This window comes from Xiphophorus hellerii, chromosome 24, assembly GCF_003331165.1.
Source record: "Xiphophorus hellerii strain 12219 chromosome 24, Xiphophorus_hellerii-4.1, whole genome shotgun sequence".
NCBI lineage: Eukaryota > Metazoa > Chordata > Actinopteri > Cyprinodontiformes > Poeciliidae > Xiphophorus > Xiphophorus hellerii.
This window is the reverse complement of record NC_045695.1, coordinates 11,170,077-11,185,631: the sequence shown is the minus strand read 5'-3', so window position 1 is coordinate 11,185,631 and position 15,555 is coordinate 11,170,077. Positions and strand designations below refer to the sequence as shown.

At 39.5% G+C, this 15,555-nt stretch overlaps 1 protein-coding gene across 2 annotated transcripts in view; it reads left to right on the top strand.

Annotated features, from left to right (window-relative positions):
• The window catches only part of zranb3 (zinc finger, RAN-binding domain containing 3), a 98,190-nt gene that overhangs the window by 37,844 nt on the left and 44,791 nt on the right, over positions 1–15,555 (top strand). For both annotated transcript variants that reach the window (XR_004338201.1, XM_032556039.1), the window contains exons 14-15: positions 3,637–3,837; positions 9,836–9,990. Coding sequence is in view for 1 of the 2 variants with exons in the window: in XM_032556039.1 (XP_032411930.1) it covers positions 3,637–3,837; positions 9,836–9,990 (356 nt within the window). In the remaining variant the exon portion in view is untranslated. The remainder of the gene's footprint in view (positions 1–3,636; positions 3,838–9,835; positions 9,991–15,555) is intronic.

Here is a 15,555-nt window from a genome sequence, read left to right as displayed (position 1 = left end):
AACCCAAAACAACACTTTAAGCAATCCAGGACTCAATTTTCCTCAGTTAGAGTCAAAGTTCATGATTCAGCAAGGGAGAGAGAGCTAAGATGTTAAAAAATAACAAGGTAAAAGTGCAAAAATAGAAGAAATACATAATAGTTTTTCACATCACTGCAGCTAATAGTTTCCACATCTCCTACTTTACTTCACTCCTTTTCAAAAATGCATCATCCTTATGGTTTTTTTACTCATTATTTTAGCTTAATTAATAACTTTAACTGTAAATGACCAGCTGCTCCTTTTTAAAATGTGCTCTATTGTTCCATTAAATACATACCATTCGTCAGAAATGCCAAGACTAAAACTTGTCTTGCTTCAGTGGCATATGCCGCATTTTCCAACTAAATCCCGCCGCTCTTATTTTAGGAACGGGATTACAAGGAAAATAGTTTGGAAGCGTAACTTCAATATGTTTTAATACATTACTTTGTTTGAAACCACTTCTAAGTCTTTACACGATGCTTCCAAGAAGCTAAACTTTCTCCTTTTCAGATCTGTTCTGTAGTTTATGTGTAAAACAATGAGGAAAAGTTTGAGTGAACAAAAAACTGACTGAAAAACCAAATATTTGGTGCACAAGATTTCACCAAATGGAAATATGGGATAAGATTAACAAAAGTCATTCAGAAATTCTGGAGAAAAGTTTGCGTAGAGAGGTCAAGGGGACTTTTGGACCTAAGAATAACATTTCATCTACTGGACCCGGATGTAATAATGAAGGAAAAAGCTTCTAAAGGCCAAAGTAAATATTCAAAATACCTGAAAAAGTACTGATAATGGCTGATTTGAAAGCCTACAGGAACTTTTAGCTGCATTGAAGCAAAAATATAGAGAAATAAAGTATAATTCAAGACTTGCTATATAACTCTGCCTGGATGTTTAATGACATTTAATAAAAACAGACTTTTGAGCTAACTTATGGGCAAATGTCAAGTTGCTGTAGCTGCTAATATCATTTCATATTCAGTCTTTTTAAGACACTAAAATAAGTTTTTGCTTTTTTCCCTTAAATTAATTTTTGAATCTTGTACATAAATGTGTTCTGTGTGATTATTCTTTTTAAATTAGATGCACGAAATGAATACAACACATTATTTTATTTATTTCAAACGTCTTTTTTTCTATGTAATCTCATATTTTTCTCTAAAATTGATCTCCTGTGCTGCAGGAAAGAGGGACCTGCCTTATAACAGGTGTTGAACAATAATATTATAATAATCGTGTTCAGATTGAATCCCCTGTAGGGCTGCTTGGTCAGGAATCTGTTTTTTAATCAAACTGTCACAGATTGTTACTTCACCTCCTTCGTGTGACAGAGTCGGCTTGAACCATTTCCTGAACTTATTTCCAGGACCAGCTACTTTCTTTTTTTTTTATGCTTTGAAGCACTTCCTGTTTGCGTCACCTGTGGGTTGCTTTGATTTGGTTTGAGTGGAGTGGATTCGAGTCAATTCTGCAACCTTATCAGCCCACTCTGAGCGTGACGGGGGGTCCTACTGGGCGGGAAAACACAGGGGCCGGCCCCCGCAGGACTTCGACGCTAACGTCTTCCACGTCGGAGGGCAACTTAACACAAATTGAGCCGTCTCTCCGCGGCCTCTGTCGGCTTGTTAGTGGAGGGGGCCGGCGGCCCGGAGACTCGCGGTGACATTTTGAGGAAGCCGTCGAGAACTGGCCTTTTGAAGAAACAAGCCGCAGAGAGGCAAGATCACTAATTAGCCTTCCGTGTCCTCCGGTCTCACAACTTACTGTCTTGTTAGATTTCGCACCTCGAGTTTGACAAATATTGTGAAAGAATGTGATTTAAATATAACCAGGAGAGATGGGGAACAGAAATTGCACAGCCTAGTTTTTCTTTTTTTTAAGAAGTTCTGCTCAGACTGTGACATTTGCAGTTGGTCATAAATATTTGTGCTCTTTTCTTAAAGCAGCTGCTCAGTTTTTTTAAACTTTAGCATGAAGTGTGTTGAAGCATAATTTAAGTTAAATTGGTTTTAAATATCTCTATGTCTTAATTTGCCATCTAATTGCCATGTTGCAAGACAAACAGGTCAATTGATTCCCAGTTATTTCAACTTTTTAATAGAATACAGAACTGGGTGTATTTTTTATGTGACAAAAACAAAGATAAACATGAAGTTAGTGGCAGCAGTAGGTCTTTTATTGACTGCTAAACACTGTAACTCCAAATCAGGAGTGCTTTTATTGGGGAGAAAATGGAGACTACATCAATCAATCAAATCAATCAAATTTTATTTGTATAGCACATTTCAGCCTCAAGGCATTTCAAAGTGCTTTACATCATAAAAACACAAAGTCATAGAACATAGACTCAACAATCAAAACATTACATTAAGTCGAGTGCCATCGTAAATTCTTCTTTGAGTAGTCTAGATTTAAAGGAACTCAGTGTTTCAGCTGTTTTGCAGTTTTCTGGAAGTTTTTTCCAGATTTGTGGTGTATAGAAGCTGAATGTTGCTTTTCGTTTGGTTCTGGTTCTGGGGATGCAGAGCAGAACCAGAAGACCTGAGAGGTCTGGAAGGTTGATACAACACCAGCAGATCTTTCAGTGATTTATAAACTAGGAACAGTATTTTAAAGTCTCTTCCCTCACTGGAAGAACTTTAGAACTGGTGTGATGCTCTCTAACTTCCTGGTTTTAGTCTGAACGCCAGCAGCAGCATTCTGGATCTGATTGATTTTTTTAGGCAGATCTGTTGCAGTAATCAATGTGACTGAAGATAAACAGATGGATGAGTTTCTCTAGATCTTGCTGAGACATTAGTCCTCTAATCCTGGAAATGTTCTTCAGATGGTAGAAGGCTGACTTTGTAACTGAAGGTTCAGGTCAGAGTTCATCTCTACACCCAGATTTCGGGCCTGATCTCTGGTTTGTAGTTGGTTTGAAGCTGTGTGTTGACTCTAGATCATTCCTCTACTGGCGCCAAGCTTCCTGTCAGTGTCCAGGAAGGAGACCCAGCTAAACACTAAGAGACCGATTCAGGGTTACTTTCTACTTGAAAGGAAATCAAATTTAATGGCAGCAGTAGATCTGTTAATGACTGAGATGCAGCTGAACACAGCAGTGCTGAGCCAGGGTGTACTTTCCAAAACAAAGAGCTATAAAGAGAGAACATTAAGCTAATAGCTGCAATAGCTGCACATAATGTATAAATGCTGAGTGGCAGGAGGAAACGTTGAGGAAGAGTTATCAGTGTGTGTGTGTCTGTACAGTGCAGTAAGCTGCTACTTACTACTTAGTCTGATCTACCGCTGGCGTTGAGTCACTATCAGCTGTCTGCCCTCAGCCGCAGCCATGTACAGATGCAGCAATCGCCTACAATTATCCTTGTTTCAGTTTGATTGCACATGACACTGTTGAGCAATTAGTAAAACAATGGGACGAGAGCATAATCCGCTCGCTCAGCAAATGGTATTGGCGGTTTGAAGCAAGATTCGGTGAAAGGAGGGTAGCAGGTGTTTGTTCTTCCCGGTTTTATGGGGCTAATCAGCCAACTCTACTCTTGTATCTTTTGTAAAAGCAATTAAACTCTGAGTAATTTCCATCTTTGCTTTCTTTTTCTGCCGACCCAGAGTCACCAGGGCCTTCTCAAGCCTCCACTGGCCAAGAGTACGTTGTCCTTTCCAGCTCCGAAAGCGAACCAGAGCCTCTGAAAGTCAAACAGACGTTGGAAGAAGCGGATAAGTGTTGGCCCAAAGGCAAACAATCAGCGAAGGAGGGAGGCGACAACATGGCTGGCAGCGGCAGCTGCCTCTCCCCTGACCACACACAGGGTAAATCCCACCTGCAATCTCTTGCCTTCTCATATCTAGGGAAATTGGCTGGTGCCACACTGTCACCTGCACATATACTGCTGTTTAATATCATCACGCCAACCAATAAGGAACTATATCTCATCCCATATGGGGCTTGGCATTATTATTCGTATTTCCTTGTCGCATTGAGTTGAAGATAGAACCCATTTCTTCGGTTGGAATTAGGAGGCCGCCGCTTCTCTCGGCGCCAAATTACAGGACACACCAAGTTTCACATCCGGTCCCTGTCCGGCAGGTCGAGAAGCTGGTGATTAGCTGCCTTTTTTTTTTAATAAAGTGGAGTGAGGGCTAATTACATAAAAGCCACTCAAGCTCCTGTGTTGCACCTGCTCATCCCTGAAACACAACCTGGCTTCCCAGTCCACTCAGGTTTTTACATGTGCCCGTCTGTATGTCTCAGAGGGACGTAAAGGAAACAAATTCCCAATTACACAGTGTGTAATATTGCAAATTAAGACCTCTGAGTTTGACTGCTTATGTCTCAGTGGGATACACAAAGCAATAAATTGCACTAATTACAAAGACCCTAATTACAGCGTCTGCAATATGAAGACCTTTTAAAAAAAACTGCCAGACAAGCAGAGTCTAAGAAAAGCCTGTGACCTGCGTGTTGACTTTGAAAACATGCAGACTGTTTTGGGATGTACAGTGTCTTAGTTGGAACAGTTTTCACCTTGTGTCTCAAACTGTGATGTGTTTTACTGGGATTTATTACAGCTAAAAACTGGACAACCTTGAAGGAAAACCTGTCTGAGGATACCGACTGGACAGGGTTTATTATAAAGTGAGACAAGTACTTTAACGATAATTTCAGAGTTTGAAATTAATTTAAATATAATGAAACGTTAAAAATTTTAATTTGAAAGACGCTGTAAGTCTGAAAAGCTGCTTATTGTGCGCTGCGCTGCTCTCAGGAGTGAGGAAAAGCTAGAGAGGCAGAGAAAAGGTGAAAGGAAGTTACCTAAGAAAGGATAAGTTGAATGATTTTTCTGTTTGAGCCTCTGAAAGTCATCCTAACGCATTGCACAGACATCTTCATGTGACTCAAGGCTGTTGAAGCTAATGCTAAGTAGCTGCTCATTTACCCTTGCTGCAAAACAAAAAATCTTACCAAGTATTTTTGTTCTAATTTCTAGTGCAAACATCTTTATACACTTGAAATAAGACAAACTAAATCAGAAGCAACTTTTCAGCAAGATATAGAGACTTGTTTTAAGTAAATAATTCCTTAATATAGATGAAAAAGAACTAGTTCTATTGGCAGATAAATTAACTTATAACATGGGAAACATGTCCTGTCATCAGTTAAATAATCTGTCAGTGGATTTCTTGTTAAAAGTTACCTTTAAGTTAGTTTTGACTTATTTCGTTGACTTGACAAAATAAGACTGGCTCACGTCTATTGTCAACCCGTACGACATTACATTCATTGTGCGCAAAAAAGCTTAATATACAGTTTTCTTTTGCACATTTCTGATGAGATGCAGGTCTTGAATTTCATTAAGTCTACAAATTTGAGTTGGTGAAACTTGCAGAAATCTTGCGCATTTGAACTGCTGTTCCTAGATGCTGTTTAGACAAACGTCTCTAGATGTGTAAAGCTGAGAGAGAAAATGACTCAGCTGTAACTGCAGTGGTAGCTGGTTGAGTCACTTTTGAGATTTTTATCTGTTAAAAGAAATGATGAATCACATAAAATACATAGAAGTTTATGGTTATACAAGGTTAAAAACGTTGAGGCCTGTGAGTATTTTCACAAGGATCTGTGACTGAACTCCTTTTCTTTTTTCTTTTTTGCTAAAGACTTAGCATAAAAGCGACTGAAGCACAAGTGATTTCGGTTTTAACATGCAAGCTATCAACCCCGATTACCCTCTAACATTTTGAGATCGGTGTGCAACACCTTGACAGATTTCCGTTCTTGAATTGCGCGCAGTTTGGCATCTATTAGCGCTCAGACTGTCGAGTGGTTAATTTCCCGTCTCTGTGGCCACCTGTGCCCCCCCGACGCTCAACGATTGAATCCCACCGCTGCTTTCCCCCCGCAGAGGCTTCAGCACTACACTCAGGCAGAAAAAAGGGGAAAAAAAACCTAAAGGTGAGTGAAAGCTGCTTTCTTTTGAGAAAAAAAAAAAAATAGAAAAAGAAAGAAAATCGCCTCTATTCAGACTTGACTCTAGGGGAGAGATAAAAGCTTCACTGTCGATCAGAAATGGCAGCACTAAAGAGGCGCTGCAGGAGATCCGAACCCCACACCCTGACGTGCCCTTTAGACGCATCGTACTTTTTTTTCCCGTCCTCTTGGTGACAACTAATATCTGTCTGCGAAAAGTTTCAGCCTGGAGTCGTTAAGTAGCATCTTCGGAGAAAGAAGCGAGGACTGGCGCAACAGATGGTATCCACAGAGCTCTGATCTCAGCATTGCTGAGTGAGTCAGGGATTACAAGAGGACACAGACAGCTCATCGCATTCCCTTCTGGATTCCTCTAAAAACACCCAGAATGCACGACGGTGTTTAATATGAAGAAGAAGAAGAAGAGGCATCTACATGTTCATCCTGTCGTCGGTTTATTAGTTACATGACTTTGGCGGTCTGTCTCCACCAGCGGGGGTCTAATACAAAACACAGTGGTTGTCCAATAAAAGTGACCTATGGGGTCAGGAGCGGTGCCTAATGATTTTTCTCTACCTGCCTGTGGTTTTCAGAAGCGAGGAGCTGTCGGCCGCCCCCGCCTCTTGATTGCTCTGAGATTACTTTCCGCACAGCACAGACAGGCAATCACTCCTCCTCCTCCACCTCTCCGGCTGTCTCCCTCTCTTTCTCTCTCTGTCTGTCGCTCTATCTGCATGCTGTGGGAACATTTAAAACACGGATACCCGTTTGTTCGTCAGCTCAAACGTCGCTCATTCTCGAGGAGCGTGGTTAGATTTTTTTTCCTTTTTTTCCCCTCTTTTTGTTCCACTGCTGCAAGAAGATGAGATGACTCAGTCCAATTAGGCGTTGTTTTCTTTCTCTCGCAGTAAAATAACAGATAAATCCCTCGGGGTGTTTTGAAGGCACCGTTCATACTGTGTAAGTGACAGTCTAATAAGACGGCTTTGTAAGATGAATTGCCCCCTTCGAATAAATGGCCCACTTAATGCAGCTGGTGCATTCCGCCACTGCAAAAAAGGAGGGGGGTAAAAAAAAAACTGCTTACAGCAAATATACTGGGGGGCACATTGCAGAGCTGCTGGGTTTCATTACAGATGTAGCAGGCCAGAAGGATGGATGAGAGACTGCTGGTGTCCTAAAAACGTTTTGGTTCCAGGTTTGTTGCTCTGCAAAGAAAAGAAAAAAGAAGTCTTGTTATCTTGGTATTTTCAGACCCACTGCAGCTGAATTCAGGCTGAGATCAGAACAGTTTGTGCCAGATGGAGGGAAAGTGCAGTAAGGACGACTGCAAACATAAAATTGAAGCACTTTTTTTTTTCTTTTTTGCTTAAGGCAGGGAAAGGTATGGAGAGGACCTGAGAGTCTAGATGCACAAAAAAGCAAATAAAATATATGTACTCTGAAAAGCAACGTATATATGAGTATGAGTTTGTTCTGTAGAAATGTTTTGCTTAATTTATTGAAACTTGTTAATGTCTCTTCAAACAGACCTTCAAGTGTTGATGCAACAGAAGTCAGAGTGATTGACCTGATGAAATGCTACATTTTCAGATAAAATTATATATAAAGTTAATCAGTAAATGTTCTAACTCACTAGAGCATGTTGTCTGCTCCTTATTATGACTTTAAGTGAGGTAATTATCTCCTCGGTTGTAGTTTTGCCTTGTCTATAAGGCATTTAGGGACTTTAGTTGCTTCACTCTTGTGGCATCAAACTATGAACCCTCCACCTCCATGCTTAATGACTGGAAAAGCCTTGGAGTTCTCAACCTTTCAAAGCTGCTACTAAAAATATTTACATACAGCTGTTTGGAGATGCACTCTGTCCTGGAGGATGGTTATCACTAAATGCCTGGACGTAGACAGACTTGATTGACATTTGAGCAAAATTTCGTTGCAAGGCTCCAATGATAATAAAATAAATAAGAAATAAATAGCCTTACATTTTGTATTAATTAGTAGTGTGTGCTTTTCAGTTTTCAGTTTGTCGGTGTGGTTTCAATTTTCTCTCTTTTTGCAGGTTTAGAAACAGATTTCTTGGGTGTTTTTGTATTCTTACTATCCTTTTTTCTCTCCTCTGTTCTCATCTCTATCCCTTTAATCATCTCTCCCTTTTTTTCTCTTTTAACCTTTTTTAAAGTCTTTGTGTCCATTATATTTGAAATAAACCTCAGTTTCTAATAGTTTTTTATATCACTCTGTCGCAGTTTATGTTTGATTCGGTCTCACATCATAGTGAGCCCAAATCATGAACTCTCCACTGCTGTCCTTGATAGTTTCAGGATTTATTCTCCATATTCCACCGTACATATATAGAAAGCTCTGAAGAGGGTTTACTGCTAGGGTAAAATATATATTGTCAGTTTTATGAGTTCATTTGGACGTTTATTTAACTAGAGGGACTTATCACTCACATTAAGAAGCTGACTAAGAATATATGTTTGCAGGGTCTGGGAATATTTCCTGTATTTTTATTATAGCAGCAAACATGCACCAATAAAAGTATTTAATTAACTTTAAATCCTTTGTGGGCAACAAAAAGCATAGAAGCCTTTGTTTCATTTAGCGCCTTCATCTCCTAAGTTTCTCTGCACATTTCCTGGTGGTACCAGAGTTGTGTCTAATAACCATAAGTGATCCGCTCTATGTAGATGCCAGCTTCTTTTTCCAGCGGATGTCGCTTGTCACACACATCAAGCTGTGTCAGTATTTTATCCCCATTACCACACACACATTCTCAGGGAACACACACACTGACACAGCCGAGCACTAGCCACGCAGAGTGATTTAAGGCAAGTATTATCAGAGTGTTATAGGTCATTGTCTAAATGAAGCGTGGTCGAACAGTGGCAGTCTCATTTCCACCGCCTGACCTTTTCTTGCTAGATGCTGGCAGCATGAGCGAGCTACACAGCTGACATTAATGACCTGCTCACTCTCTTCTCTTTCTCTGTTTCTCTCCAGCCAGGCCTGTCATTTTATCACTCTCTTCTTCGCTCTCTCGCCGTGTTTCCAGACGTTTGTTCTGTGAAATTCTTGGGTGAAGTTGTGAAAAATAAATTGGAGCTTCCCTGTTGGAAGATGCTGGCGTTACACTGGTTGTTTTGGGAAAAATAACTAAATTGGGTGTTGAAAGTTGACTGGTACCAAATCTCCCTTCACATTTTATTGTGAAGTATTTCAGTCTTTCAGATGCATTAAATCTTTTTAGCCTACATTCACACTATTTTAGTTTTAATTAAAAAGTGAATATTTAAGCGTTATAAAACCTTTAACCATACATTTAATTTTTTAATCAGTTATATATGAAAGATGTTACTTTATCTGCAACAAAGAAACAAAAATATTTCAGTCAATTTTTCATTTACATTGGTATTTAAATGATTCTACTTAAAAGATAATTTATTAGATGATATTTGATACTTTTGGAGAAAGACTTCAGCCCTCCACATGTTGTTCATGGTTCCATCCATTGCTAATATCAAGAATTTGATTTTTGTTGAGGCAGAAATATCAGGGGGAATAACCTCAACATTTTGTTTCAGATTCCCTCATAAACGTTTGCGAGTAATAAGCATAAATACATAGTCATTTCTCCAAACTTCCTGAATCCAGACGTTATATTTTCCCAATATTGTCTTGCGTGTAATAAATGCTAAAAGCTGCTGCGGTTTAATGCCTCTGCTGTTCAGAGCATTACCGAAGGAGCAAACAGAGTACCAATAAAGCCAGAAAAGCCAATAATGAACCAATAATATATGCTCAGTGAGATATTAGTCAGCTCCTCTTGTCTCCCTGCAGACTGCGGAGTGGTGTCATGCTCATCTTCTGCTGCTGATGCTAATGGTGGCGATGAAGGCAATGATGAAGGTGACGCCGCCTCCGCCCAGCTCGTTTACCCGGGCCTGAAGTTCTGCGCCAGCCAGTACACCGACCGGATTTATCTCTACTCCAAGGTACAGCTGCTTATCATCATCTCTATTGTGATCATGCTTATTCTTTTCAAGTTTAAGCAAATCAGTCGGGAGATTATTAAATAGGCCTGTCACGATAACAAATTTTGCTGAGCGATTAATTGTCTCAAAACTTATTGCGATAAACGATAATATTGTTTGAAGACCTTTGTACACTGAATTAATGGACATTACGTAATAATGCATGTGATTTCCTGCCAAAGATAGATACACTTTATTTTCAAAAGAACACTTAACACTGGCACTGATAAACAAAACAAAACAACCAAAAACAAAAATAAAATGGATTCTCAGTCTCCATGAACAAAAAACGCACTTGAATAAAAACTAAACAACATAAAGCCAAAGTGGAAATAAATACTACATTCAACCGAAAGAGTGCAGATTATGAAGTCTGTATATTATGTTGCCCTTCAGTAATAATTAGATTTAAATAGAGAAGATGGGCACATCGACTACCTGATGCAATAGTTCACACTACACAATTTTTTGCTCCTATTTTTCCCCTTACAACAATATTAGAAGGTTGGTCGTTCTAAGATTGTCGCTTGCGATTTCGTAACCGATCATCCTGTAGTGTGTGATGTGTGGCTGCTCCGATCTAAATCAGGGTTTTCCCCAACTGGGATCTTAACGCAGCCTGTTGAATGTGACAGGTAGCCAATCAGAAAGCGCGGATTCCCTTCCGTGCTTTCTGAGGGGAAATTACGGAGGAGAATCCCAAACAGCTGACACAGCGCAACCCGAAGTCCAGCGGACATTGGAGATGATATGTGGAAACAACATGAAATATGCAAAGATTTGCCTATTTGCAATATGCAAATCTTTGCATATGTCATGCAAAGAATATTTCATTCTTTGCATGAAATATTCAACATTTCATGCAAAGAAATGACAAGAGGAGGAATTGGAGCGAATTCTACCGCAGTTGATAAACCCGGTAACTTTTCAGCTGTTCTTCGTTAACGTGACATAAATAGGTTATAATGATTTTCATTCAGGCAGGACTGACACTAGCCACATGCATTGCAGGTAGATTGTAGTAAAGCTTTGATTAATGCCTGGTTTTAAAATTAGTTCACTGGACTTGTAGCCATTATTTTGTGCCCATTGTTGGACACCACACTGTCAGGATCTGTGTTTTCTGTGTTCATTTAGAGTTTTTTGTGTCCTTGCGTCTCTTCGTTGTCCTGTCCTCCCCTTGATTGTTCCCAGGTGTGTCTCGTCTCTGTGATTACCCTCCCGTGTATTTAACTCCACCTGTGTTCTTTGTTCCTCGTCGGGTCCTCGTCTGATGTGCGTTCGTGTTGTTCCGTTGCCCATTCCTTTTTACGGTTGCTACCGGTGTCGAGCCCTGGTTTCCGCTCGGCCGTGCTGCCCGTTATTTTGGACTGTGATTTGCTGGACATTTATCATTAAAACCATTAATTTACCACATCCTGGGTCTAGAGCGTCTGCCTCACCAACCCTCACCACACCATATGACACACACGGCAGGACCGAACCAATCGAACCGTTATACCTAGGATTTCTGTCGACTAATGTGTGGTCTGTCAGGTTTTGAAAATGGGCCGACAATCGGCCGACAGCTCTAAGATCGTATCGTGTGCGCTGGGCATTAAACTAAGGAAATGAGGAAGGGAGGAGTCAGTGGAGAGCACCGGAGCAGTGCCCTTTTTCATTCAGTGTCATTAACAGAAAGAGAAAAAGACTGGAAGAAACGATAAAGCCGATAATTAAAATGAGGTCGATAGTTTTAATTTATTGTGCGATTAATAGATTTATTGTTTATCGCGACAGGCCTATTATTAAATTTTTTTTTCTTCATTGTTTAAGGAAAGTTTCATTGAAATCATCAATGCCTCCACAGCTTTATGAGCTGCTAATAGCAGCAAAGCACCTGCAGTTCTTTCCCACCTTCCAATTAGCCAGCAGGTCAGAGGTCAGAGTACAGCTTGAGGCAACACTGAGGAAGTCCAAGTTTGAAAGAGAAATCCTATCCCGTTTTTATATATATATAGTTTGACATGATTTCCTGAGGTCTCGGTGAAGCGATTTTGTTCATAACAAATAAAAAAATCAACAGCAAATATGTTCTGGCTTCTTACTTCAGAGGAGCGGCGAAAACAAGATTTAGAGCTGAAGTTGGGAGTAGAAAAGGTCTCGCCTGCTGGTTTTAATTTTTGACACATTCTGATTTTCTTTTTCGCTATTTATTACAGTACAGTTGGAATAACATTTTGTTCTTTAAGGATGGTAGTGTTAAATCCAAAAGAAAACATCAAATGTTCCTCCTTATCTTCAGGAGGTTTTTATTAAACAGAACTAGGGCTGCAACTATTATTATTTTAGTAATTAATCAGTTAATCGGCTAAAAAAAATGTGCGCATTCTACAGATTTCTCATTTTTGTACATTGTTATAAATACACTAAAAGATGCAAATAAACAAATAATCCAGTTCCTTTTGTTAAATAAGAAAATCAACATTTTATTGCCTTAAATGCAAAACCAGCAGGACTAAGCTAAAACTTGGCAACTTGAGAAGTTTTGGTTAAAACATATTTAGAGACAAATGTATTTTTACCATAAATGCAAATGAATACAGACATTGTAAAGTTTGAATATGTTGATTTTTAAGCAAATTGCCTTTTTAAAGTTTCTATACTCCAGTTAATGATTAATTAACTACTAAATTAGTTTATGTTTATTTAGATTATCTGCTCTAAACAACTTATTTTAAAGAACTTAGACTGATTATGGTACAAGTTACTTTTGTTGCATTTAATAAATATGATAAAAAAACAAATAAGTTGAATTTGGCTGCATTATTCTGCAGCTTTCCTCTGACAAAATCCCTTATTTTAAAAGTTGAGGGAAAAACTACCAACAAGATACAGTTTCTTTTTATTTTGTAAACACAAACATAAATGTGAATTATCTTGCAAATCAAAAAAGTGATATTTTTTATAAGATACCTCATTTAGGTTTGATTTATTTCTCTTTGTTAATCATAATTCAAAAAGGTTTTGCATTTACTACCATGATAAAACGTTTAATGCGCTCACAATGAGACAAAAACATACAATTAGGTGTCAGTACAATGTAACAAAGTGTAATGGCCTTCATGCTTAACACACACCAATAGGAGGGTGCTTAAGCCATTTTACATGTTTTTCTTTATATGGAGATTTATTCAGGCTGTGTGGTAAAAGATAAAGCAAATGCATTTCTAAATCCATTCATATTCTTCAGCTAAATACAAGTCGAGAAAGTAGCAGAGGATTATTGGTGAGATTTAGTGAGGAGTAAAGAAGAACTTTGCTGCTGCTTCTTAAAAATATTGTTTCTGACAGTACTCACAGAATGCCTTCATTTGTGGATTTTATTCACCATTTTTTAAAAAGTAAAAGAAGCAGCCCAGCAGTTTTGAATATGGGATTTTGTCTGCTTAACACATATTACGTGAACTATAAACAGCCAATGGTATCTTGAATTATTTTTAAATAATTTTGGTATTAAGGACCCGAGAGTATAATCACTATTTATAAGAATTAACTTACTGCAAGAGCATATTCACGACTCATCCATGAGGTCAAGAACATCTAAATCGCTCTGGTGTAAGGTCAGAGTTCAACTGTAATGTTAACACCATGGCCCCTTGTAATGAAGAGATCTTCATTACTGGGACTATTTTACTGAAATCACTGTATTGCATTTTTAAAGTATTTTTGCACTTTATTAACAAGCACTTTATTTAGCACTGCACTTTAAGCATAGATTTGCACATCAGTAACAATTTGCACACAAGAAGTTTTAATTGTATTTATTGAGTATTTTTAGACATTAGCATGTAGCCTTTTGTTCTGGGCTCTGCACAGCTGCTCCTCATTGACGAGTGAGGTGGTTGCCTGTGGAGGGAGGATAATTGTTACTCAGAGCAATGAGCTACTAGTGGGTAAAACTGAGCAAATGTGTTGTGCATAATCTGTTGGGTGTGGAGTGCTAGTGTAGAGTGACTCACCTGTCTTTTCTGTGTCCTCTCCAGGGTGTTTGGACAAATACTGCCCCGGGGGTCCAGACACCATATATAGTCTCCGGGAGAGGCCATTGAAAAGTGTGTGGGGGGGAATTGTTTATGGGTTTTGTGGTGTTTCATCTGGTGTAATGATAAAACATAAAATATTTATAAAAAGTAAATAGAAATGTTTATATTTAGTAAAAGGTATTTTAATTAAATAAGTGGATATTGATGAATTGAGATTCCCCTGTGAATTAAGGTGGTTTGATCCGTCACAGCTGGGACTATTTAAGACTGCAGTTTTCACCTGTGAAGTGTTGGTTGATGTTGTGTGAAGAATTAAACCACTGCTGTTTTCCACCTGACTCTGCCTCAACGCTTCGTCACTGTAAAATCCTACCGCGAACGGCTACCTTGTTACAAGTGGTGTCAGAAGTGTGCCATTCATGCCACAGTGAGAAGATGATGACCAGAGGTGGTAAAAAGCTAGGCCAAGAGGGAGAGCCTGATGAAGGAGCTGGAGCTTCCTCTGAAATGGAGACCATGGCAGCGACCAACCCTGAAGATAAGTTGGAGGAACTGGCAGTGTTGGTCAAATCTATTATGCGGTCTCAAGTGGCTAGAGACCTGAAGATTGATAAAGATTTTTCCCGCCAGGAGCAAAGGTGGAAAAGCATACAGCATCAATTTCAACAAATGCAGCTTCAAGTGCATGCTGTACTTGACAGACCTGATGTATCAGAAGCACATGATCAACCCACAACAGCTGAAGCACATGAAGAAGAATCAGATGGTGGTGATGTCCAGGTAGCTCATGGTTCCAGGTCCATAATTGAACCAAGATTTCTTCCCTTATCCACGGATGACGACATTGAGCATTTTCTGATGACGTTCGAGAGGATGGCCCAGGTGTGTCGTTGGTCTAGAGATGAGTGGGCGGTCCGTCTTGTTCCTCTGCTGACAGGCAAGGCCCGCACAGCCTATGTTCTAATGGATATGGCTGACTCTGAGAACTATGACAACGTGAAAGAGGCAATTCTGGCAAAATATGAAATCACTGCTGACACTTATCGACGCCGCTTCAGATGCCTGAAGATTGAACCAGGTGAGACGCCACGTGAACTTTATGTGCGATTGAAAGACTTGTTTTCAAGATGGATTAAACCTGATAAATCTACTGTGCAAGAAATATCTGAGCAGATAATTCTGGAGCAGTTTTTAAGAATGGTTAATCCAGAGTTGGAGATCTGGATACGTGAGCGTGACCCGAAGACGGCAAAAGAAGCAGCTACTCTTGCGGAGGTCTTCACATCAGCCAGGAAGGGGAGCAAGAGCACCTATTTTGGCCGAGAGACTCACTATGCCTTATCAAGTAAGTCCACTGGGGGTGAACAGGGCTCTGGTCAAAGTCAGACTAGAAATGTTTCTAGTTCAAAGCAGTTCCCTTCCCAAAGACCTCCCAATGTTAAAAAGTCATTTCCCAAGTCTTCAGTCCAAGATATTAGATGTTACAACTGTAATGGCTTTG